The 26,270-nt window shown below is 42.7% G+C and overlaps 1 protein-coding gene across 1 annotated transcript in view; it reads left to right on the top strand.

Annotated features, from left to right (window-relative positions):
* The first annotated feature begins 12,641 nt into the window (after window positions 1–12,641).
* Window positions 12,642–26,270, top strand: part of RASA4B (RAS p21 protein activator 4B) — a 77,332-nt gene continuing 63,703 nt past the window's right edge. Inside the window, exon 1 of the mRNA XM_081313127.1 lies at window positions 12,642–12,906. Coding sequence (XP_081169253.1) covers window positions 12,842–12,906 — 65 coding nt within the window. The 5' untranslated portion in view covers window positions 12,642–12,841. The remainder of the gene's footprint in view (window positions 12,907–26,270) is intronic.

Genomic DNA, 26,270 nt, shown 5'->3' with positions numbered 1-26,270 from the left:
TACTTTTCTAGATTTTCAGGTGCAAGGTACAGATATTATCCCACTGTTGCTTTAAGTAAGAACCTATTATTATTATTATGAACATAAAACCTGAGTAAGAAAGTCCATGGGCCTCCTTGACAAAACCTGTCCAACTTTTAGCCTCTGTATTAAGCTGAATGTTGGCTGGAAAAAATATAGGCAAAGCAATTCCCTCTGGACTGAATTGGGAACTGTTGTGGGGAGACTTAAGGCCTCTCCATCACTAAATCCTAGACTTTTAGCATTACAGGGGACCACAAGGTCATGTAGTCCAGCCCCTTCGCCACGACAAGGCAGTAAATAATGAAGGGGGTGCCAGGTTTAATAAAACCAATTTAAGTGGTTTTCCTGAACAGACCCTTAGATTCCTAAAAAGATGATGATGATGATGAGATGATGATGATGATGAGATGTTGATGATGATGATGATTTCATCCATTCAGTCACGTCCAATTCTTGCTGATTCTATGGGCCACATCTCTCCACATCTTCCGATCTTGCACTGCTTCTTTTGAGTTTTTCTATGCTCTGGATGGCGCCAGCGTTGATGGTGTCCAGCCTCTCTGTTCTTTGCTGGCCTGGTTTCCTTTTACTGCTAAGTCTTCCAAACGCAATTTGCTTTCTCCAGTGAATTCCCTCGCACATCATGGCCAAAATCAGTGAAATGCAGTTTTGTGACTTTGCCTTCCAGTGACATGTCTGGTGTTATGTGTTCCAGTGCTTGCTTGTTAGTCACCTTTGCTGTCCAATTGATAATGTATGCCTCAGTTTTCATTTAAGGAACAGGAACTCATCAGCAGAGGTTCTGATGAGTTAAGTCATTTCTAAAAACTTACACAAGACAATTCTTCAATTAGGTGACATTTCCCCATCATTCTCCTCCCCCTTCTTTTGCAACTTGCTCCTGATCATCAAACTTCATTGCCTGTGACCTCATCCGCTGACCAGAATTCAAAAATAGAAAGGAAAAAAAAACCCAGCTAAAAATAGTGTCCAACCAACTTGGTAGGTGAGCTGTGTTTGAAGGAGGGGGAAGGTGGTGGAAGCAGCGAAGAGGAATCTCCTTGCAACTGAAATATTTTTGGAACAGCTTTTTTCCTGGATCTGGTTAGGAAGGAAACCCTATTTCCCTCTGGGTTTATTTTACTTCCCTTTCTTCCTCAAAGCTTTTTATTTTCTCATTGTTCTTTGCTTCCTTTGATAGCCCAAATGCCCAGGATGAAAATGAATGCCTTTCTGTGTTTTGCCTTTAATTTCTTTTAATCCACTAAAAGCTGTGCTTGTTTCTCTGCACAGTTGTTGTGCTGCAGGCTTTGACTAACTAAGACTGTTTCACTCTAACTGGATTTTTTTTTTGCAAGCAGGAAGGAGAAATGTTGCTCCCCCATTTATGGCCTGAACCAGCAAGCAAACTACTTTCAAAAATGTTAATTTCAGAAAGTGATGCACATATGGCTTGCTGTAGCTTACTACTGGGGTGGGCAGATTTTAGGCTCATGAGATCTGTTCTGCTGAAATCCTAGTGTTCCACCACCAGTTTGGTGGAAAAGGCACGAGTGTAACATTTTTAAAATGCTGATTCCACAAATTTGCTTCAGTTACAAATAGGTCTTGATGTTCTTCATTAAAGAACCCTCTTCTAGCTAAACTCTCTTTTTTCTTCTTTTTTTTCATCAAAAATTGAGGAAAGAGGGAGTTCTCATTAAAGAATATAGTGTCAAAAGTTCTTGTAGAACACTTAAGTTTCTCTGGGTTCTGTCAGTAGATCCTGAGTTCTCTTCTGCCATTCCCTGGCTTATAAACTGCTTGCATCATTTTCATCTCTGCATAAAATAATTTGTGTACGAAAGAAGAAAGGAGTAGTGGTACCAAATGCAACAGGAAGAGAAGGAGGAGGATAAGGTTTAAAAACCGCCCTGAGACTTATTGAAGCATGCTTCAACTTTCTAGTGATGGCTGTTGTGTGCAATAATGTGGGAGATGCTTTCCTAAAAATATTCCAGGCAATATTTCCAATTGCCTTCCCCCCCACCCCGACTTATTAACACAAGCACAATATCCAAATCCAAAGCTAAAATTTTTCCCAATGTATTCCTTGACCCTGAGATTTCTTTGTGGTCTCCTGCCCAAATACTAACGTGATCTGATTAGTATTTGGACAGGAGACCATTGGGAAATTTCAGGGTTAAGAAATATTTTGGAAGTTGCTAAAACCTCCCCTGGAAAAAGGCAATGACAAATCACTTTTGTCCTGTTGCTAGGAAAACTTACATAGACAGGGACATAAATCACTAGAAGTTGTAAACAATTTTGCTTTTATCTGTTCAGATTTATTTGAAATGCTCTATCCTAGGTATGTCTTTATTTGAAGCAAGGCAGTAGATGTATTAATGGAACATAGCTAATCTGGTTACAATACTGATTGATTTTCTGGGTTTGCCCAATTCAATAAATTATAAACTAACCAAGTGGGATGCATTAGCACATGTGTGCGCATGCACACACAATACACGAACTCCTAATCTTAGCTGCTTGTTTGCTTGCATTTGCTAGACATTTTTTGGACCTGGTTAAGCCTGCCTGAATGCTTACAGTGAATGCTGTGTGAATGCTTTCCCCCCCCCCACAAAAAAAACTAAAGCGTATTCACATAAGGGAGGTTCATTTTTAGGGCCCAGGATTTAGGAGGTTTTGGACATGAAATACTCAATTAGATTGAAGAGAAGGGGGGAAAAACAAGAGCAAAAATGCTTGTGCCCTATCCACATTAAGAGACAAGATAAGATGTTTCATCTAAAAATAAGCAATGCATCTAAAGAAAACAACACACTATATTCCCTCTGAGACTGTCATTTAATCATGCAGCCATACAGAAGGAATCATGCATTTAGTTCTTCGTGGATGCTAAGTGGCTGAATTAAGCACACACACACACACACACACACACACACACACACACACACACACACCTTGCTTCAGCACAGAATTATAAAATCACTATGAATCTAGGATCTTTTTTGTTCATAATTTTATCTTTCTCAGTGGCCTGATCTATTTATTTATCACAGTTAGGATTATGCCACATCTGTCAGATAGATGTGGCATAGATTCGAAGCAACCTGCCATTATAATAAAACATAAAAAGAGCCAGAATTTCTGTTGCTAATCAAAGCGGTTGTAAGTTTGTTATGTCTGATTTTTTTAACCTATTTTGCCATGGTGGTTAAGCGATTCATTGCAGTCATTAAATGAATCCACCTTCCCCCACTGAATTTGCTTACCAGAAGCCAGGTGGGAAGGTTGCAAATGTTGATCATATGACAGAATAACAGAGTTGGAAGGGACCTTGCAGATCTTCTAGTCCAACCCCCTGCTCAGGCACAAAGCCCTATACCATTTCAGTGTTGTCCAATCTCTTCTTAAAAACCTCCAGTGTTGGAGCACCCACAACTTTTGGAGGCAGGTTGTTCCACTGGTTAGTTGTTCTAACTGTCAGGAAGTTTCTCCTTAGGTCTAGGTTGCTTCTCTCCTTGACTAGTTTCCATCCGTTGCTTCTTCTCCTGCCTTCAGGTGCTTTAGAGAATAGCTTGACTCCCTCTTCTTTGTGGCAGCCCCTGAGATATTGGAACACTGCTATCATGTCAGCCCTAATCCTTCTTTTCACCAGACTAGACATGCCAGGTTCCAGCAACCATTCTTTATATGTTTTAGCCTCCAGTCCCTCATTATCTTTGTTACTCTTCTCTGTACTCTTTCTAGTGTCTCAACATCTTTTTAACACCGCAATGACTAAAATCGGATGCAGTATTCCAAGTGGGGTCTTACCAAGGCATTATGAAATGGTATTAACACTTCCTATGATCTTGATTCTATCCATCTATTAATGCAGCCTAGAACTGTGTTGGCTTTTTTGGCAGCTGCAGCACACTGTTGGCTCATATTTAAGTGACTGTCCACTAGGACTCCGAGATCCCTCTCACAGTTACTACTTTTGAACAAGGTACCACCTATACCCGTGGTGGTGAACCTATGGCACACGTGCCACAGGTGGCACGCAGAGCCCTCTCTGTGGGCACACACGCCCTCGCCCTAGTCCTAGGCCTTCAGCTGGGTTTTATAAAACCTTTTTGCTTTAGGCCTTTGTTGCCATGTGCAAAAAAAAAGTTTCAATCAATCAATCAATTTCAACTTCTCACTGGGAGAAAAAGATGTCGCAAAGTTGGAATTGATTGAACTTTTCAGTCCCACCCAGTCTGCCGTTACCACCACAGCCACGCCCACCCAATGGGCCATGCCCACCCAATGGGCCACGCCCACCCAATGGGCCACGCCCACTCAGCACCCGATGATACATAAGTGGGTTTTGGGTTGCAGTTTGGGCACTCAGTCTCCAAAAGGTTTGCCACCGCTGACCTATACTATACCTGTGCATTTGGTTTTTCTTGCCTAAGTGTAGAACTTTACTTTTTTCACCATTGAATTTCATTTTGTTAGACAGCGCCCAGTGTTCAAGTTTGCCAAGATCCTTCTGTATCTTAAGCCTGTCTTCTGGAGTGTTGGCTATTCCTGCCTGCTTGGTGTCATCTGCAAATTTGATGAGTTCCCCATCTATCCCTTCATCCAAACCATTGATGAAGATATTGAAGAGTACTAGCCCTAAGATGGAGCCTTGGGGCAGAGGTCTCCAACCTTTTGGACACCAGGGACCGGTTCTGTGGAGAGAGATTTTTCCGTGGACTGGAGGGACGTGGTTTTGTGTGCTGCCTGCATCCCAAGGATGGGGCTTTGTTTGTTTGTGCGGACTGGTTGCTGGCATGCCATGGCCCGGTACTGGTTCACGGACCAGGGGTTGGGGACCCCTGCGTTGGGGTACCCTGCTGCTTATTTCCCTCCATGTAAACGCAGATCTATTGAGGACTACATGTTGAGTGCAGTTGGTCAGCCAATTATAAATCCATCTCAGCCAGTTACGCATCCATCTGACCCTGGATGCTGTAAAAGTCTTAAAAATATGTTGGTTATCAAGTGCCCGAATTTTGATCACGTGACATGAGAATTACTGGTATGGTTGGAAGTCCGAGGACCAGTCATGTCACCTTTTTCAGTGCATTGTAACTTTGAACAGTCAGTAAACAAATGGTTGTAATTTAATTTAATTTTATTTTATTAGATTTATATACCGCCCTTTCCCGAAGGAATCAGGGCGGTTTACAGGGTATTTTAAAATCACACCAATACAAAATACAAAAGTTAAAAAACAATTAAAAAGATTAAATTATCCCTGAAAATAAAAGCCCCAGTTAAAAATTCTCAGCCTGGGCCAGAGAGCTCAAAGAGCCAAGTCTTCAGGTCCCGGCGGAATGAACGCAGGTCAGGGGCAGTCCTGAGCTCCAGGGGCAGCTGGTTCCAGAGGGCAGGTGCACCCACAGAGAAGGCCCTTCCCCTGGGTGTTATCCGCCGGCAATCTTTTACCGGCGGCACCCTGAGAAGACCCACCCTGTGTGAGCGCACTGGACGAAGGGAACTTGATGCGCGCAGCAGGTGTTCCCTCAGATATCCCGGACCCAAGCCGTTCAGGGCTTTATAGGTCATCACCAGCACCTTGAATCTCACCCGGAGGGCAACCGGAAGCCAATGCAGCTCGCGGAGTAGAGGTGTTACATGGGAGTATCGGGAGACCCCCATCACAACTCGTGCGGCTGCATTCTGCACCAGTTGAAGCCTCCGAGTGGTCCTCAAGGGCAACCCCATGTAGAGAGCGTTGCAGTAGTCTAAATGGGAGGTCACGAGCGCATGAGTGACTGTGCGTAGGGCATCTCGGTCCAGGTAGGGTCGCAACTGGCGCACCAGGCGAACCTGGGCAAAAGCCCCCCTGGTCACGGCTCCTATATGATCTTCAAAATAGAGCCGTGAATCCAGGAGGACGCCCAAGTTGCGAGCCCTATCAACGGGGGGTAACACCTCACCCCCCATCGTTAAAGGTGGAATAATTTGGTTAGCCCGAGATGCCGATATGCACAGCCACTGAGTCTTGGCAGGATTGAGACGAAGCCTGTTTCTCCCCATCCAGGCCCGGACCGCCTCCAGGCAACGGGACATCACGGCAAGGGCATCGCTGGGTTGGTAAGACAAGGACTACCTGTATGAATGCAACAACACTCCACTATTTCTCCCTCTAATCAGTATTTGGAGTTATATTGTCATGATGTGATTGAAGCTGTCAGCCTAGACCCAGAACCGATCATAGGAAATGTGACTGATTTACATCTCAACTTGGCTACTGGCCCATCTCCAAACATAGTAGTCCTCAACCTACGACCACAACAGAGCCCAAAATTTCTATTGGTAAGCAAGGCAGTTGTTAAGTAAGTTTGCCCCCCTTTTTTGCCACAGTTAAGTGAATCACTGTATATGTTAAGTGAATTGTGTAGTTGTTAAGCAAATCTGGCTTCCCCCATTGACTTTGCTTGATGGAAGCCATCACAGATGGTGAATACACAACCCCGGGACGGTGCAACTGTCATAAATACATGCCAGTTGCTAACCACCCAAATTTTGATCATGCGTCCAGGGGGATGCTGCAACAGTCATGAAAACCGATCAAATTTCACTTTTCCCAGTGCCATTGTAACTCTGAATGCTCACTAAATGAATGGTTGTAAGTCAAGGACTCCCCGTGTGTCCTACATTTATACGATTTGTTCCTACAAGTTAACTACAAGAATACTGTATATTCTTGGAAATAAGGTAAAAAAGACAGTATTGGGGGGGGGGAAAAAAAGAAAGAAAGAAAGAAAGAAAGAAAGAAAGAAAGAAAGAAAGAAAGAAAGAAAGAAAGAAAGAAAGAAAGAAAGAAAGAAAGAAAGAAAGAAAGAAAGAAAGAAAAGCAGCTATTCCCATTTGCAAGACCCTGGCATTTTAAAATCCCACCGATTGTGGGATTTCAAACTCAGTTTCATTGAGGGCCGCATCAGCATTGCGGTTGCCCTCAGGGGGCCGGGTGGGTATGGCCAGGGTGGGCGTGGCCTACTGGGTGGGCATGGCTAGAGTGCGTATGTCCTACTGGGTGGGCGTGGCCAGCTCTACATCATTCGCATCAAGGGTGCCTATGGGGGCCTGGGCAGGAGTGGGACAGATCTGAGGGTCTCTGGCAGAAGGAGGGTCTCTGGGCCACGGCCAAGGCAGTGGGGGCCGTTCCCTCACTGTTTCCAGGATGGCTTCGCGGGCCACATGAAACGACTTTGCGGGCCGGATCCGGCCCCCGGGCCTTGTGTTTGACATGTCTGTGCTAGAATGAGGTGGTGCCACTGAAGGGCATTGAAGTACATTACGTGGTTATTTCTCCGCCAACAGCAGGGGGAGCTGCTGCTGTTCTTGACTCAGGTCTAAGGAACTTACTGTTAAATGAATCATCCAGAGGGCTCTTTTCTGTGATTGATTTAAATTCCCCTTGTGTTTAATAATAATTTCTCTGTCGATCTAGCACACACACCCACACCCACACACATACAGTACATACTTCCAACCCTGATTGTATAAATAACAGCTTGGTTAATGTTTCTGTTGTACAAGATTATACTAATATATGGATTTTAACACTAGACAGGGACCCTGGTTGACAGTGGGTTTATGTGGATTTTGACAGCTGAAAAGGCCATATGCATTCCAGGCAAGCTTTCAGTGAGCAAATGCCAGACATGAGATGCTGGGCTCATCCATGCACCCTGCTTGCTCTAGGGCAGACATCCTACTTTTGTGGAGGAGGGAAATGCACATCACAGATCACAGAATAACCCCCTGCTCAGGCAGGAGACCCTGTACCATTTCAGACAAATGGCTGTCCAATCTCTTCCTAAAAATCTCCAGTGTTGGAGCATTCACAACTTCTGGAAGTAAGCCCCTCCACTGACTGATTCCAGCAACCATTCTTTATATGTTTTAGCCTCCAGTCCCCTAACCAGTGCTTTTTTTGTATATACAGTATATATATATAAAGGTGCTAGAACTCACACATGTCGTACAACCTGCCTTGCCTACCCTACAAGATTCCATCCCAAAAAGGTGCCGGAACTCCGTTCTGGGCGTTCTATGACAAAAAAAGCCCTGCGTCTTAACCCTCTTTGTTGCTCTTCTGTGTACTCTTTCTAGAGTCTCAGCATCACAGCCCACCAAAAGGGGGTTTCGGCCCTTCTTGTCTTGATCCTCTTTAGTACTATTTTGCTGTTTCTGCCAGCCCCAGAAGCAGGTCCTTCAAATCAAACAAAAGGTTTTTATTTACGGGTGGGAGACTGTTTGCTACTGTGGACACATCCTCCATTTCAAAACCCCGACCCTATCTTGCGAGGCACATGAAAGCTTTTCACAGTTGCCCTCTTGATGTTTTATGCTCTGTGGGCACCCCAAAAGAGTAATAGAAAGAGTTTATAGGTGGGGGATATTACTGGCCAGCACCCACCTTTTTCTGCCCGCAAAGTTCCTGTTCTCTCTATCAGTGTGTCTCAGCCTTTGCAACTCTAAGATGTGTGGACTTCAACTCCCAGAATTCCTCAGCCAGCCTTGCTTAGATAGCCACATATCTTAAGAGTTGCCAAGGTTGAGAAATTCATGCCCTATACCAGGGGTAGGCAACCTTGGCTCTTTTATGACTCATGGACTTCAACTGCCAGATTTCTCCCAGAGTCATAAAAGAGCCAAGGTTGCCTACCCCTGCCCTGTACTATAGTTTGCCACATGGTGGTGAAGTACAAGTCTGTCTCTCTAGTACTGGCATCTATCGGGTAACATTGGCAACTCTAAAATATGTGGCTATCTAAGATGTGTGGGCTTCAGTCGTGTGAAATCACCTCTCCCATAGTAGTATCTGGAGGAAATAGTCAAAAGAATCAAGATTGTAGCTACGATGGAACTGAAGCTCTGCCTTAAAGCTGATGCTCTTAAAAATGATTCAGTTGCATTGTGACAGCTGCCATCTTGATTCTTTTTTAACCATACCTTGTAGATATCCCATATCTCTGCGATATGATTGTTATGTATGGGGTTTAATAACACTGCAAGCAACGGCTCTACCGATACCACCAGGTGGCACTGGGCCAAAACTGCTGCGGCTGGGAGCAGTGTTTCGGCGGGAAAGCCAGGTTTAAATCTATTGGCTGGAAGTGTACCTGGACTCTCGGCGGGAAAGCCAGGTTTAAATCTATTGGCTGGAAGTGTACCTGGACAGGTACAAATAGGGCACAGGTAACCCCTATTCCCCCAGTACAATCTACCTCCTAATAAAGACGGTTATGCTGTACTCCTGTGCCTGGCGTCATCCATGCGTTCCAGAACCCACTACACAATAATGACCACTCCATTGCTTTTATATTTTAGATGCCTTTTCAATCAAAAGTTGACTTTCGCATTACACTCCTCCAATATCTGTCTGTTTAACAAACTGTTGTTATTTTGCATAGTTGCTTTTTATTAAATTGATATTACTTTGGAAAATTTTGGCAGTCTACTTTGCAGAGTGTCCTTGTCTCACCCTATAGGTTAGTGAGCAGAAATAAGTGCTGCCTTTCCAATTAGAGTCCCCCCAGGAGCTGTGTATAATCCAACAGGTGGCTTTATATAGGATTTTACCAAATGGCAAGGAAGTGGGTTTGTTCCCAAATCATTTGAATAGAGCTGGAAGGGACCTTGGAAGTCTTTTAGTCCAGCTCCCTGTTTAAGCAGGAGAACCTACACCATCTCAGATAGGTGATTGTCCAGTCTCTTCTTAAAGATCTCCAGTGATGGGGCGCCCATGATTTCCACCAAGCTGTATTTCCTTAAAGCACAGAATTACAGAATAACAATGTTGGAAGGGACCTTGGAGGTCTTGCAGTCCAACCCCCTGCTCAAGCAGGAGACCCTTTACCATTTCAGACAAATGGCTGCCCAATCTTTTCTTTAAAACCTCCAGTGATGGAGCACTCACAAGTTTTGAAAGCAAGCCCTTCCACTGGTTGATTGTCCTCACTGTCAGGAAATGTCTCCTTAGTTCTAGATTGCTTCTCTTCTTGATTATTTTCCATCCATTGCTTCTTGTCCTGCCTTTGGGTGCTTTAAAGAATAAGTTGACCCCCTTTCCTTTGTGGCAGCCCCTCAAATATTGGAACACTACTATCATGTCCCCCCAATCCTTCTTTTCATTAGACTAGACCAGGGGTAGGCAACCTTGGCTCTTTTATGACTCGTGGACTTCAAATCCCAGAATTCCTGAGCCAGCATGGCTGGCTCAGGAATTCTGGGAGTTGAAGTCCACAAGTCATAAAAGAGCCAAGGTTGCCTACCTCTGGACTAGACATACCCAATTCCTGCAACCATTCTTCATGTTTTAGATTCCAGTCCCCAGTCATCTTTGTTGCTTTTCTCTGCAGTCTTTCTAGAGCAGGGGTGTCAAGCTGCCGGCCCGCGGGCCGGATGCGTCGCAACAAAACCGCGCCCAGCCCATTGCCAGCAATGGGGAAAAAGCTCCGATACATCACACGATGTCACGTGACGTCGCGAGTTTGACATGTCTGTTCTAGAGTCTCAACATATTTTTTTTGTATTGTAATGACCAAAACTGGATGCACATTGTCTCTTTGTCCTCCTTGCCAACCCCTTTTGTAGGAATCCATCTGTAACAAAAGGATGCATCAACTGGCAGGGTGGCCGAGAGTCAAAAAAATCAATATGGCAGCCATAACCAGACAATTGAAGCTCCCAAAGTGTTTGAGGGCTTCACTTGCATAATTGTGGCTGTCACCTTGATTTTTTTGACCTCCCTATGATCACCCCTGATGGGGAGACCCCTTTAACTTGGAGTTGCATCCCCCCCAATTCCTTAAAATGGCCCTGTAAATGGCTGGCTAGGGGGTCTTTTTTCGCAGAGGCGGGAGTGATAACCATAAAAGGACACATCAATCAGTCTGATTGTCCATTAATCCCAGGTTCCAGTTTATCTGCCTGCTGATAGTTGAATAGTTTTAAGAACCTGTATCAGAAATGCCCATTAAATATTTTTAGGGATGCTCTTTCTGTCAGCAGCTCTTCTGACAGTGAGCCAAGGGGGTTAAATTCTTAACTGTGCAATATGGAGTGGCAATAATGGATGGCCATTGCAACTCTCAGGGACATGGTGGCTCAGTGGGTTAGGACGCTGAGCTTGTCGATCAGAAGGTCAGCAGTTTGGTGGGTCGAATATCGAGTGCCGTGTGACAGAGTGAGTGCCTGTTACTCATCCCAGCTTCTGCCAACCTAGTAGTTTGAACGCATGTAAAAATGCAAGTAGAAAAATAGGGACCACTACGGTGGGAAGGTAACAGCGTTCCATGCGCCTTTGGCTTCTACTCATGCCAGCCACATGACCACGGAGACGTCCTCAGACAAGCGCTGGCTCTTCGGCTTTGAAACAGAGATGAGCACCGGCCCCTAGAGTTGGAAACGACTAGCACGCATGTGCGGGGGAACCTTTACCTTTACCTTTATTGCAACTCTGTGCCTCGTGTCATGCATCTTATTTCCATCCTAAGAAGAATCTTCTTGAATCCAGCATGAGCTGCTTTTAGGACATCTACATAAGACTATCTCTGTGAAATTCCCACCCTCTCCCCCATTATTATCCAATATTTGTTTACTTGGAATTAAATTCCACGGAAATCTCTGTGCACCTTAAGATTTGATTCACACTTAGCCAGTCGGTGTATTGGCTTAATAAGTTAAGCAAAGTCACTTTGCCATGGTTTGTAAACCCATTTCAGTTTTCTTGGCTTCTAATGCTACAGGCATAAAGGAGAACAATTCTGCATCAGCACTTAGCCTTAATTTTCACCGGGACTCTTTCTGAGATTTAAACCTAGCCGACACATTGCTTTTAAGTTTGGGTTTATTTAGTAGAGGTTTTTAAACAGGCTACAGTAGGGGTCCTCAACCTTGGCAACTTTAAGACTTGTGGACTTCAACTCCCATAATTCCTCAGCCAAGCTGGCTGAGGAATTCTGGGAGTTGAAGTCCACAAGTCTTAAAGTTGCCAAGATTGAGGACCCCTGCCTGGGCTACAGGACTGGCTTGCTTGCAGACGTTTCATGATCAGGGCGAGGGAGGGTCGGGTTGGTTGCCAGTTTTGCACTGATGAAGTTGAGCCACGAAACGTCCACAAGCAAACACCCAAGCTCAGAGAGCACCAAGAACCCCGCAACCACAATCGCCGGCATTTACACAAATGCAGATCAATCCGGAAGCTGGATGCCCGGGTCTCATAAAGCTAAAACCAAACAAATCACCTGTCGAGAAAGATCATCGGGCTCCCCCCGCCCCCCCCCATGCCCATCATCCCCTGCCAAGGAGAGCCCGCTCCGGGAGTTGCAATCCAAACCCTCAGGCGGGCGCGGCGTGGGCGGACTTCACTTGGAGCCACAAGTCACAATTCGGAAGCATGAAAGGGCTCCTGTGGGCAGCGAGGACGCCAACTCCTCCAATCACAGCTGAAAGGGTCCTCGCGACCACGCCTCCTCCTCTCTCTTCGTCTTCTAATTGGCCGAGCGATAAAAACCCGGCACGAGTGCGCCTTTCCTACACCCCATATATAGAGATGAAGCGGGCAAAGCTGCGTGGAAATGCGGGCGGCTCTCGAGTCTTTCCACTCGCTGTTTCCCGTCTCGTTTCCAATTGTTTATTCGTTGGTGTTGCTATTATTTTTTAAGTGTCTTCATCACGTTGGGCATCCACCCAGCCAGTCCGCCGCCACCGATTATGGCAACCCGGCGCTAATGTTTCATTTTGGCGGTCCTTCTTCCCACGCAGTGGGCGATTAGCCATGGCTAAAAGGAGCTCCTTGTTTATTCGAATAGTGGAAGGAAAAAATTTGCCAGCCAAAGACATGTAAGTAAAAAAAAGAAAAAAAGACTCCTTTCCGCCCCCCCCCCCGCACGCTTGTTGTGCACCTCTTTATTTGCCCAGCTTTATTTACATCTCTTTATTTGCCCGGTTTGGTCGGTTTCTGCGATGGGTCTTCCGCAATAACCCTCGATGTGTTTACTCCGAAGGCTGCTCTACTGACTTAGAGGGTGTATTCCTTGGCAAGCCTAGTCTATAGGACCCCTTGGCAGAGCAGCCCGCAGTCTTCTTCGCCCATCCTGGTGGGCGTTAGGGAGTTTCTTGCTAGCTTAAAGTGGGGAGGGAGAAGAAGGACCGGGTGGTCCTTACGCTTGAGTAACTTTGCAATATTTCCTTGGACTCAACCGGTCCTTGAGGAAAAAACGCACCACCGGAGCTTTCCTTGTTCTTTTTTTTTCTCCTTCTTCTGGGGCTCAGCTGAGACATTTGCAACTGTCTTTAAAATCGAAAAGTGCAGAGTGAGGTAGACTTTTCCTCTGACAACGCATATGTATTAATATCTTTGTGGGAGACTCAAGAGACATTGACTCCATCAGTTGCCATCTTCCGAGATGTGGATTCTGGTCTCCTACCCTCCAAATCCCATAATAATACTGCAGCCTGAATTGAGAAATCTTCCTGGGGATGGGGAATGTCCAACTGTATTCCCTCATCCAGCAAGTGTCCATCCGCATCATAATAGCCATTAAGATAATTTGCTGGGATTTCTAAACCTCTACAGATTTCCAAGATAATAACTCTTGTACTCTAGTTCTGCAAATTCGGATGGAAGCTTTTGGCATCATCTAAAAGGTTCAGGATGGTATGATGTGTTCCACAGCTGGTTATGCCTGTGATTTTGGAAAAGCTGCTACTTTGGGTCCTTGCATTACATTATAGTTCAGCCAGTTTGGTCTGTTATGGATTCAGTGTGGAAGGGATGTTCAGAAATGGTTAGTCCAATTAGCAGGTTAGGTGCGTTGAGTGAACACAGGCAATGAAATGGCTGTCAAAAAAAGGTAAACACTTTTTTTTGCAAGATCTTTAAAATCAGGGATTCATTTGTGTCAGATTTCAACCTAGCTCTTGGGTCTCCTTTTTTTTTTACTGAAATTGGGAATTAATGATCCTTCTTCTTTAGAATTTCAGCATTATTTGATGTTGGAGGAACAGAAAGAGGAAAAACTGGCTATCTAGAAGGAAATATGGAGAATCAAAAGTGAGAAAATGCAGCAATTATTCTCTATGATCTTGCATAGACCCCCCTGAAGGAAAATAATTGGATTTAGAATTGTCTTTGCCTGAGTTTTAGGAAATAATCATGGAATTGGGTGAGTCCTCAAGGATCTAGTTCAACTCTCTGCGATTGCAAGAAAACCAATCAAATCATCCTCAGAGGGTTGTTATTTGGATTCTTCTTAAAGACCTTCAGGAATGAGATATTTTTTTTCTTCATCGGGTTTTTTTATATATATCAGTAGCCTTATGTTCTGGAGGTTGGATATTATATATATAAACCAGAAGACCCTGAGTCTGAATCCTTCCTTGGGTACAAAGCCAATATGGTCCAGTCACTCCAAGCCCTAGGAATGAGGCAAGGGCAGTTCATTTCAGGAAAAACCTTGCCAAGAAATCTGCAGGGAGTTATCCAGTACAGGTTGTTCTTAACAACCATTTGTTTAGTGACTGTTTGAAGTACCAATGGCACTGAAAAATGTGACTTATGGTCATTTTTTTCATGCTTACAACGCTTGCAGCATCCCCGTGGTCATATGATCAAAATTCGGACACTTGGCAACTGGAATGTATTTATGATGATTGCAGTGTCCCATGGTCATGTGATCATCTTCTGACAAGGAAAGTCAATGAGGAAGCCAGATTCACTTAATACACATGTTACTGAATTAACAACTGCAGTGATTTGCTTATCTGGGGCAAGAAAGGCTATAAAAATGGCTTAAAAATTATAAAAGGGTTATAAAAATTCACTTAAAAACTGTCTTGTTTAGCAACAGAAACTTTGGGCTCAGTTGTGATCCTAAGTCGAGGACTTAACTGTAGTTGCCGGGAGTCAACCCTGACTTGTAGGCATTCATCCCCCCCCCCTCCAAAAACCCCTGGGTAAAGCATAAACAATGGGGAGCCAAAATGTTTAGGGGGATGGAACTGAAAGCGAGCAGAGTTTTGATTTTAGGGAAGCAGAGAATGTGATCAGTTTTTCTTCTTTCAAAATGTCAAAAATCAACTGGAGCCAAATATTGAGGAGATTCGAGATCAAGTAAATATTTCCTCCCTTCAGTCAGGAGTTAGAAAGAGAAATTCGCTGTACTCAGAGGTGCCCATAACCATGAACCGGAAGGGTTCTAAAAGGTGGGACAAGGCAAATTCAGGGAGAATCAGCTCCTAGTTTTGAGGGCGTTGTTGTGTAGTGGGTTCTGGAGAGCAGGAAGGACGCCGAGACGATGAGTACAGCATGGCAGAACTTTATTAGGTGGAAGTGACTGTACTGGGGGAATAGGGGTTACCTGCCCTCCTTTTATACCTGGCCAGGTGAGCAGCCGGCCAATCAGTTTGAACCTCTGTTTCCCACCGAAACTGGGTTCCCGCCAAAACAGTTACAGTTCAACGCCCCCTGGTGGTGACTGCTATGTAAGTGTGTATGTGTTCTCTTCCCCTGGATACGTAACAGGTGTATTGGCATGCTGCCTTCTGCCTCCATGGAGGGGAACAACAGTAAAAGCAGGGTTGAGCCATCCTGACCATTTGGTATGTGTACTGGATCATGCACGCATGAAGAATGCACATAGCACAAGGTGCTGCTTCTGTCACTGAGATGGAAACATCAAGAAAAGGAAAGAGAGAAGCAACCTAGAACTAAGGAGAAATTTCCTGACAGTTAGAACAATTAATCAGTGGAACAAGCTGCCTCCAGAAGCTGTGAATGCTTCTGGACAGCATTTGTCTGAAATGGTAAAGGGTTTTCTGCCTGAGCAGGGGGTTGGACTAGATGACCTCCAAGGTCCCTTCCAACATCATCATCATCATTATTATTGAAACAAGAGTAGAAGAATGCTACCACCTTCTGACCACAGAATGTCTTTGATTAATTATGGTGGAACAAAGCAAGGTCTTGGCTTTAACATAGACAAGCTTTTTTTACATTCTTGCCGTTTCAACTGTTGGGTAAGATAAATCTGTCTTGGTGATGTGGACAGCACAAGCGCTCAATAGATGATAATAAATGACAAAATCACCTTCAGTCCATTGCAAATGCTTTATTCAGAACAGCTTACATCCTGCAACAATGCATCAAGCGTCCACATCTGCCTATCCCAGGTCCTTGGGAAGGACTCGACAGGTGGATAAAATACAAAATTTGAGTCTGAACATCTGGCTGACTTTGCAACAGATCATAAAAATAATCTCAAACAATTTAAGCAGAAGATACATTAGCTTTAGATATACATATATCTAAAATGTATGTATATGTATATAGAATAGACCATAGAATAGAATATTCTTTTATTGGCCAAGTGTGATTGGACACATAAGCAATTTGTCTCTGATGCATAAGCTCTCAGTGCACATACAAACAGCAAAATGATAATCATAAGATACCAATAGGAGAAAATAATAGGAACGATGGAAAAATATTATTTATTTATTTGGTTTTGATGCTACCTATTCCTACAATTTGCTGTTCTGTTGAGAGTGGAAAATCCCTAATTCAAACATAGACAAACATAACATATAAACAAATCATTACAAAATGTCAGTTTTTTATATTCTTTCAATGTTGTATAATGATTCTTTTGGCTGTTCCATTTGCACAATTCTTGTCTTAATAAATTTCAAGTACTGAATTAGTGTGTTTTTAAAAGTATTTTCGATATAAATCCCTGAGAGCCCTTTTGAAGTCGACAGTATGCAAATTAGGAAATAAACAGGAATAGTCAAGAATATTTACATTCTTTACTTGCAACAATTTGTTTAAATTTATGTTAAGAATCCTGTGGATTTTAGCCAAAATATGGTAATATGAGCCCCAGCTGAATGGATTAATGCTGCAGTCTCTTGGAAGGCATTTCTAAGAGTTCTAGGATTAATGCTGCAGTCTCTTGGAAGGCATTTCTAAGAGTTCTAAAATTGCCCCTAATTCTCAGGAAATATTTTCTGAGATATAAAACAAAAACATTTCAAGATAAAAGCCTATTTTCATATTTTAAAAAGAAAAACGACATTGAAACTCCTTACAGGTGAAACTCAAAAAATTAGAATATTGTGCAAAAGTTCATTTATTTCAGTAATGCAACTTAAAAGGGGAAACTAATATATGAGATAGACTCATTACATGCAAAGCAAGATAGTTCAAGCCGTGATTTGTTATAATTGTGATGATTATGGCTTACAGCTCATGAAAACCCCAAATCCACAGCAAGACTTGGCACCTGCCCACACTGCCAAAAGCACCAAAACCTGGTTCAATGACCATGGGATTACTGTGCTTGATTGGCCAGCAAACTCGCCTGACCTGAACCCCATAGAGAATCTATGGGGCATTGCCAAGAGAAAGATGAGAGACATGAGACCAAACAATGCAGAAGAGCTGAAGGCCGCTATTGAAGCATCCTGGTCTTCCTTAACACCTCAGCAGTGCCACAAGCTGATAGCTTCCATGCCACGCCACATTGAGGCAGTAATTGCTGCAAAAGGGGCCCAAACCAAGTACTGAGTACATATGCATGCTTATATTTTTCAGAGGTCCGATATTGTTCTATGTACACTCCTTGTTTTATTGATTGCATGTAATATTCTAATTTTCTGAGATTGTGGATTTGGGGTTTTCATGAGCTGTAAGCCATAATCTTCACAATTATGACAAATCACGGCTTGAACTATCTTGCTTTGCATGTAATGAGTCTATCTCATATATTAGTTTCCCCTTTTAAGTTGCATTACTGAAATAAATGAACTTTTGCACGATATTCTAATTTTTCGAGTTTCACCTGTATTCCTACAAATGTGCCAATAATTAATTTTAGACTCATTTAGTTCTTCAACTTCAGCCATTTGTCTGAAATGGTATAGGGTTTCCTGCCTGAGCAGGGGGTTGGACTAGATGACCTCCAAGGTCCCTTCCAACTTTATTATTATTATTATTATTATTATTATTATTATTATTATTATTATTATTATTATTTTAAAAGGGGGTTTCTGGCATAGAAATCATCTCAGATTCTTGTGAAATTAACAAATATTAATATTTAATTAAATTATCAAGTTTTAGAAGCAGGAATAGCAAATAAGAAAAGCTTAATTTGATTAAACTGCATAGAATCATTCTAAGGTAATTTAAATTCAGTTTTGAATTTTTTAATTTTTTAAAAAATTGTTTTATTAGAACTAAGCTGGTTTGTAATATTATTACAATGCTCCTTTCTGATCAGATCAAAGAGGTCTTCCAAGTCCTATTTATACACAATTGTCATCTGAGGGCATCTCAAAAGTGGACATATGGATAAATGTTTATTTTTGAAGGAGTTGCTTTTATTTCATGCTGATCTTGATTGTTAGTGGCTCAAAACCTACAGGAATAGGTGACATGCAAAACAAATCAATATACAAATACAAGTTCAGATGATTTTCATCTGAAATTATCCCACAATGTAAACTGATCATGGGGGGAAATGATTTATTTATTTATTTAGCATATAGCATATCATATATGGATTAGTGGGGACGCAGTGGCTCAGTGGGTTAGGACGCTGAGCTTGTCGATCAGAAGGTCGGCAGTTTGGCAGGTCAAATCCCAAGTGCCGCATAACAGAGTGAGCGCCTGTTACTCGTCCCAGCTTCTGCCAACCTAGCAGTTTGAAAGCACGTAAAAATGCAAGTAGAAAAATAGGGACCACTACAGTGGGAAGGTAACAGCGTTCCGTGCACCTTTGGCGTCTAGTCATGCCGGCCACATGACCACGGAGACGTCCTCGGATAAGCGCTGGCTCTTCGGCTTTGAAACGGAGATGAGCACCGGCCCCTAGAGTTGGAAATGACTACCACGCATGTGCGGGGGAACCTTTACCTTTTATATGGATTAGTGGTATATATTAACATTTCACGTAGATTAGTAAAACACAATAAAATATAAATGTTAAAAAGATCTGTGTTCAAATACCAATATCTAGGTGATCTAACCATTGAATTGCAACATCGTTTATATTAAAAAAAAATCAGATGCTGGACCGCTATATGCCTCAGCTTATAGCCAATTACAGTGTGATCTAGTGATGGATAGGAAAAATAATGAACTTTGTCCATTTCCTCAGGGCCAACAGGCTTTGCAGTTGTTCCCAAATAACCAGTCCTCTCTCAGCTCAAGTCCTCTCCTCAGCTCAAGGAAGGTCTAAATGACTGTGTTCATCAGATACCTTGCACAATAGCCCTGCAGATGCTCCTCTGGCCCCTTTTCCCAAGGAGGGACCAGATAATCTTAAACAGGGCTTCCAGCTAAAAATCTACAGATGTAATTAAGGGAAAATAATTAAGTTTCATCACACCTATCACCAGAAAGAAAGCCTTAATAAAGGCTTTTACACACGATCCATTAGATTTCCTCATCTTCTTCCAGGGGAACAGCCCTTCCACCATTTCATCTCTTAGAGTTCCTCTAAAAAAATCAGGTTTTCTGGGGCTCTGTGAAAAGGAAGAGGTCACACAGGAATAATCCCATCCAAGGCTGGGAGGTTGTCCCTCTCATTTCAAGTGGCATTTAATATTTCAGTTGAACTGCACAGCCTAGCCTCAACCACCTCAAGCTATCTCTGAAACCCAACAGGATCCAAGAGCCTTGGTGGAGCAGTGGGCTAATGCCTCCTTAAGTAACACCAGCTGCCTGCAATTAGTGCAGGTTCGCATCCCACCAGGCTCAAGGTTGACTCAGCCTTCCATCCTTCCGAGGTAGGTAAAATGAGGACCCAGATTGTTGGGGGCAATAAGCTGACTTTGTAATAATGCTGCTTGGGGGGTGGGAAGCCCTAATAAGCAGGCGTATACATAGAATGAAGGCTATTGCTAAGCACATTGATTTGTGCTTTAAATTGTAAGCCGCCCTGAGTCTTCGGAGAAGGGCGGGATATAAATGGGATTAAAATAAAAAAATAAAAAATAAAACAGGGCTTGGAGCAGACTTGTTCTGTTCCAACCTACTACCGGCCCTGCAGAAAAGGCAGGGACAACCCCTTTACAAAAGGCAAAAGGCTGGAAGTAAGCCCGCCAAATTTATTTACACAAAACAGATCCAAAACAGAGCAAACTGAGCAAAACAAAATACGAACCACTAAAACAGGAGCTATTCAAAACGGTTGCCTTCAGCAAACCAGCCCTCCCACACATTCCCCTTTTAAACAGTTCAAGGCGTGGCTTCTCTCTGCCTCCTTCCGAGGTGCCCCATTGCCTTCCTCTGTTTGACTGCCTCCTGATTGACTGCCTCCTGCGTCGGGCGTCCTTGAACAGGGCCAGCTGTGGGTCATCTTCATCCACGCTGTCAGGCTCACACAGCCAGGTCTGCGTAGTAACCAGATGGGAGGGGCCTGGCTAAGAGCTCTGCGAAGCCTCAGAACTGTCCTCTGCAGGCTCTCCAAACCCCTCCTCCTCCTCCTCCTCCTCTGAATCATCCAACCCAACTGCCGAACCCACAGGCTGACCCTGAATCACAACAAGACTGATCAAACGGGTCCCAATTCTTTCCTGCGTATCAGTGCAGTGAAATGGGGTTTCAGAGGAACAGAATTCTGAAGCCCCTTGTACCAGATAAGGTACATTGTTAAACACCAGGGTTTCCTGCTTGAACAGAGGGTTGGATCATTAGAGGACTCCAAGGTCCCTTCCAAATCTAATCTATTATTCTGTTATTCTGAAAGGTAGAAGCCAAAATATATGCCCAATGGTAAGCTGAAAGAGTGGAAAGTTAAATCTGCTTTTACCTGCAGTTGTAGTTTATAGATGATGAAGTTGAAGAATGCCCCTGCCAAAGGAAGCTATTGAATAATGTATAAAGTTTTTAAAGTAATGTGATGGAATATAAGACCTCCTAAAATATAAATCATGTCATTTGGAATTAAATGCATCTTAATCACATTTAGTTTAAATACGCAAAATAATTGTGGACTGTGTCTAGATCTCTTTTCATTTGTGTCAGAATTTGGAATGATTTCATATTTGCCAGTTAATGGCAGCTTGTTAAGAATCATTTAAAAAAATAAATAAAGGAAAAAAGTAGCCTAAAACTTCAATTTAGAAAACTGCCAGAATTATTGCTGGGACTGAATCAGTGGTGGGACTCAGTCAGATCGCACCGCTTTGGCAGAACCAGTAGCTAATTTTTTGTTGCCCAGGTCCAGAATGGACATCCGGAAGCAGCATCCACACAGAGAACCGGTTGTTCACATATTTGAATCCCACCACTGGATTGAATGATTTATTCTGATTTATTCCAGATTACAGAATAACCAAACACGACGTTAAAAATGGAATGTCCTGGCTTATTTAAACATAACATTATATGCACCAATAGGCATATAATGCCTCTACAGCTACCCAACAGCACATAAACACTCTGTAAACCCCTTTTCAGAATTTGGAAGCTCTAAAGAGAAGGGTGAGGGGTGACATGATAGCAGTGTTCCAATATCTCAGGGGCTGCCACAAAGAAGAGGGAGCCAAGCTATTCTCCAAAGCACCTGAAGGCAGGACAAGAAGCAACGGATGGAAACTAGTCAAGGAGAGGAGCAACCTAGAACTAAGGAGAAACTTCCTGACAGTTAGAACAATTAGCCAGTGGAACAACCTGCCTCCAGAAGTGGTGAATGCTCCAACACTGGAAGTTTTTAAGAAGAGACTAGACAGCCATTTGTCTGAAATGGTATAGGGTTTCCTGCCTTAGCAGGGGGTTGGACTAGATGACCTCCAAGGTCCCTTCCAACTTATTATTTTTATTTTTATTATTATTATTATTATTTTTATTATTATTATTATTATTATTATTATTATTATTATTATTATTATTATTATTATTATTATTATTATTATTATTATTATTATTATCTGAAACAAAGGAATAAAACATCCTTGATATGTAAAAGGTAAAGATCTTTACTCTGCTAGTAGCCAACTTTAGGAGGTGGTGCTTGCTCATATCTTTGATGTATACCACCATGTAAATTGTAACTAAGAAGAAAACCAACTATTGATAACCTACCAATTCCATTTCTCCTCTAGTCCTGAGGAATTTATAGTCCAGGGGTCCTGGGGGTATGATTTGATGATTTTCTGGAAGTTACTCCTTCAAACCCAGAGTTGATTTTCAAAAGGCAATTGGAATTTCTTTCTTTTTACTTGAAAAAGTTTTGGTTTTCATCCAAGAAGCTTATTCAGTTCTTGGATGAGAAGCGAAACATCTTCAAGAAAAAAGCAAAAAAGTCCAGCTGCCTTTTGGAAAAAGCACCTTTGGGACAACTGTGACCTGGATGACTGAGAATCTTCATAGATATTTACTCCTCCAAATGGGTCTTCTATTATCTGGAATACCATGAACGGCTTTTGGTTTGAAGGATTAACTTGTTGTGATTCAGGGTCAGCCTGTGGGTTCGGCAGTTGGGTCGGACGACTCAGGGGAGGAGGAGGAGGGGGGTGTTGAAGAGCTTGATGAGAGCCCCCAGCCAGGCCCCTCTCATCTGGTCACGACGCAGACCCAGCTGTGTGAGCCTGACAGCGTGGATGAAGATGACCCACAGCTGGCCCTGTTCAAGGACGCCAAACGCAGAAGGCAGTCAATCAGGAGTAAACAGAGGAAGGCAATGGGGCTCCTTGGAAGGAGGCAGAGAGAAGCCACGCCCTGAACTGTATTTAAGGGGGAATGCGTGGGAGGGCTGGTTTGCTGAAGGCAACCGCTTGAATAGTTCCTGTTTCATAGCTCCTGTTTCATGGTTGGTGTCTCTTTTATGTTAATAAATTTGGCAGGCTTTATTCCAGCCTCTTGCCTTTTGTAAAGGGGTTGTCCCTGCCTTTTCTGCAGGGCCGGTAGCAGGCTGGTACAGAACATAACTTCCTCACCTACCACAGCATTCCAAAATAGCCCGATTGGCATGGTTAGAAGCACACTCCAGAGTTTCATATTTTTTTAATTCTTAAATTTATATGCCACCCATCTTCCTGCCCAGAGGGCCCTGGAATGCTCTCAGTGAACACCCAATAATCACATTTGATCTGGAATAGAATAGAACATACATTTCCAGAGTGTAAAACTTGGAAGAAACCCATTTTAATTCAAAATCTGCTTCTAAAGTCACCAAAAAACTATTATCAAAAGCTAACTTCCATGTCTAAGAGAAGACTAGAATCTGGACTTCTATGTTTCTAATCTAACACTCACCATTATACTACACAACTCCAATACAATAGAACACTAAATTCTAATCACATGAACAATTTCAGAATTTCCAGTTTCATAGGCTTGATTGTAGCCACTACTTTTGTAGAAAAGAAATTTCTATGGCCTTGTGATATAACTGAATAACAGAGTTGGAAGGGATCTTGGAGGTCTTCTAGTCCAACCCCCTGCTCAAGCAGGAGATCCTATACCATTTCAGACAAATGGCTGTTCAGTCTCTTCTTAAAAGCTTCCAGTGATGGAGCATCCACAATTTCGGAAGGCAAGTTGTTCCACTGGTTGATTGTGCTCATTGTTAGGAAATTTCTCCTTAGTTCTAGGTTGCTTCTCTCCTTGATTAATCTTCATCCATTGTTTCTTGCCTTGCCTTCTGGTGCTTTGGAAAATAGGTTGAAACCCCCCCCCCTCTTTTTTGTGGTAGCTCCTCAAATATTAAAACACTGTTATCATGTTTTCCTTAATCTTTTTTTTCACTAGACTAAACAAACCCAATTCCTGCACCCGTTCTTCATATGTTTTAGCCTCCAGCTCCCTAATCAACCTTGTATTTCATAGAAAAGATTCTTACCTGATTATCTGTTGCTGAGAAATGAACTATTACTATTGGAATAAAATAAATAAATAAAACTACTGACTTAGAATCTATAAACTCTATTCTCCCATGCATCATGAACAAAAGATCTAGGACTGTGTTGCTTAATTTATGCAAATCTAAAAGGCAATAGTTTACTGATTTGTCTTTTTTCCTGTGATCACTGATACAATTCAATAAAAAATTGCCTTGAAGTACAATGTTTGTTCAATTTAACAAAAAACAGAAATCTGTATCTCTCTTGAAATAGATGGTGCATAAAGGATTAACTCTTTTTCTTCTAAGGATTTAACTTTAAACAATTATTGTTTTTTCGATAAAAAGCATGTACTATGCAGTAACACAGCTGAATTAATGTATTTGCATGTTCCATGAAAGACAATTGAAAGATAATTGAATCCCTATGAAAAATTCCTAGTATTTCGTGTTCCATCTGTGTAATAAAATCTTTACATTTCAGTACAGGTACATCCAGAGACAATTTAAAGAGGGTGCAGTATTTAACTTGTTCTTCAAATAAGGGTATCCATTTCAGAGAAGTGTGGTTTGAAATAAATAATGAGGAATGAAATAAGGAATGACATAGTAACTGTTTAAAAGTGGTTTCTGTATACAAAAGAAAGCAAAGTGTATGCACATTGGAAAGGATGAAAAGTTGCTTGAAAGCCATAAATTAAAACTGCATATATTGATTAAAACTGCATACATAATCTAGAAAGATGTCATGACTCTGAGAAAATAGCTTAGGGAGGGGTGTGTGTGTGTGTGTGTGTGTGACAATCTAGAAAGGAATTTGAGATTGACTGAGATCCAGCAGTATGCATATCATCATGCAAACATGTCAGTGATGAAATCATGCAACTGCCACGGTTACATACTTAAATCATGATAACTGATCTAAGTTGCAACATTTTATGATGACATCATTCTGTGTGTGTATGTATGTGTATATATGTGTGTGTATATATACACACATAAGGTAAAGGTAAAGGTTCCCCCGCACATGCGTGCTAGTCGTTTCCGACTCTAGGGGCCGGTGCTCATCTCCGTTTCAAAGCCGAAGAGCCAGCGCTTGTCCGAGGACGTCTCCGTGGTCATGTGGCCGGCATGACTAGACACCAAAGGCGCACGGAACGCTGTTACCTTCCCACCGTAGTGGTCCCTATTTTTCTACTTGCATTTTTACGTGCTTTCGAACTGCTAGGTTGGCAGAAGCTGGGACGAGTAACAGGCGCTCACTCTGCACATACATATACACATACACATACATAAACACACACACACATACACACATATACATATACACACACAAACACACACATACAAACATACACATACACATATACATATATGTTCTTACTTCCTACTTGAAAGGATGAGAATTGGTTGAGAGTTCAATTCTAGGTAGCGCAGATTTTTCTTTCCTAGGATGCAAAGAGAAAATAGTAAAGGTAAAAGGTAAAGGTTCCCCCGCACATGCGTGCTAGTCGTTTCCGACTCTAGGGGCCGGTGCTCATCTCCGTTTCAAAGCCGAAGAGCCAGCGCTTGTCCGAGGACGTCTCCGTGGTCATGTGGCCGGCATGACTAGACGCCAAAGGCGCACGGAACGCTGTTACCTTCCCACCGTAGTGGTCCCTATTTTTCTACTTGCATTTTTACGTGCTTTCGAACTGCTAGGTGGGCAGAAGCTGGGACGAGTAACAGGTGCTCACTCTGCTACGCGGCACTCGGGATTCGACCCGCCAAACTGCCGACCTTCTGATCGACAAGCTCAGCGTCCTAACCCACTGAGCCACCGCGTCCCTTAAAGAGAAAATATCTGCTGCAAATTCCATATAGGTGTCCAGAAGGCCATCTGGCCAGTAAACCCTCAGCTCCATTCAGTCACCCCAACGAATTAATGGATTACAGGGTCATAAAAAGTGTGTGTATATGTGTGTGTGGGTTTGTGTGTGTGTAGTTTGCTCCTCTTATTTTTCCACAGATACCCATTCTCAACTCCTTCCCAATTGTTTGATCCATTGAGATAGAAATGTTAAACACAAATTAAAGATGCTTTTTGCATTTCTGCTGTGTTTTCACGAAAGCCAACCCCTCCTCAACACTAGGGCTAATCTGAATTCTATATTCATATTATTAAATATTTACTTTTTAAAGAGATAGAAGCATGGCATAACCATGGTTAAACTATTAACCCTGTCCTGTTCCTCCCGCCCTATAACACTCTGTACCGTGATATCGTTTGGTCTGATTGGTGTCTCTTTGCAATTATAGGGACCAAAAAGGAGACAAATGTAGGGGAGAAGGAAAGTCTGTTTTGCCTGCCCCCCC

The sequence above is a fragment of the Vipera berus genome, assembly GCF_964194415.1.
Source record: "Vipera berus genome assembly, chromosome: 1".
Lineage (NCBI taxonomy): Eukaryota > Metazoa > Chordata > Lepidosauria > Squamata > Viperidae > Vipera > Vipera berus.
Note: the sequence above shows the minus strand (reverse complement) of the source record. Positions and strands in the feature narration are given on the sequence as shown.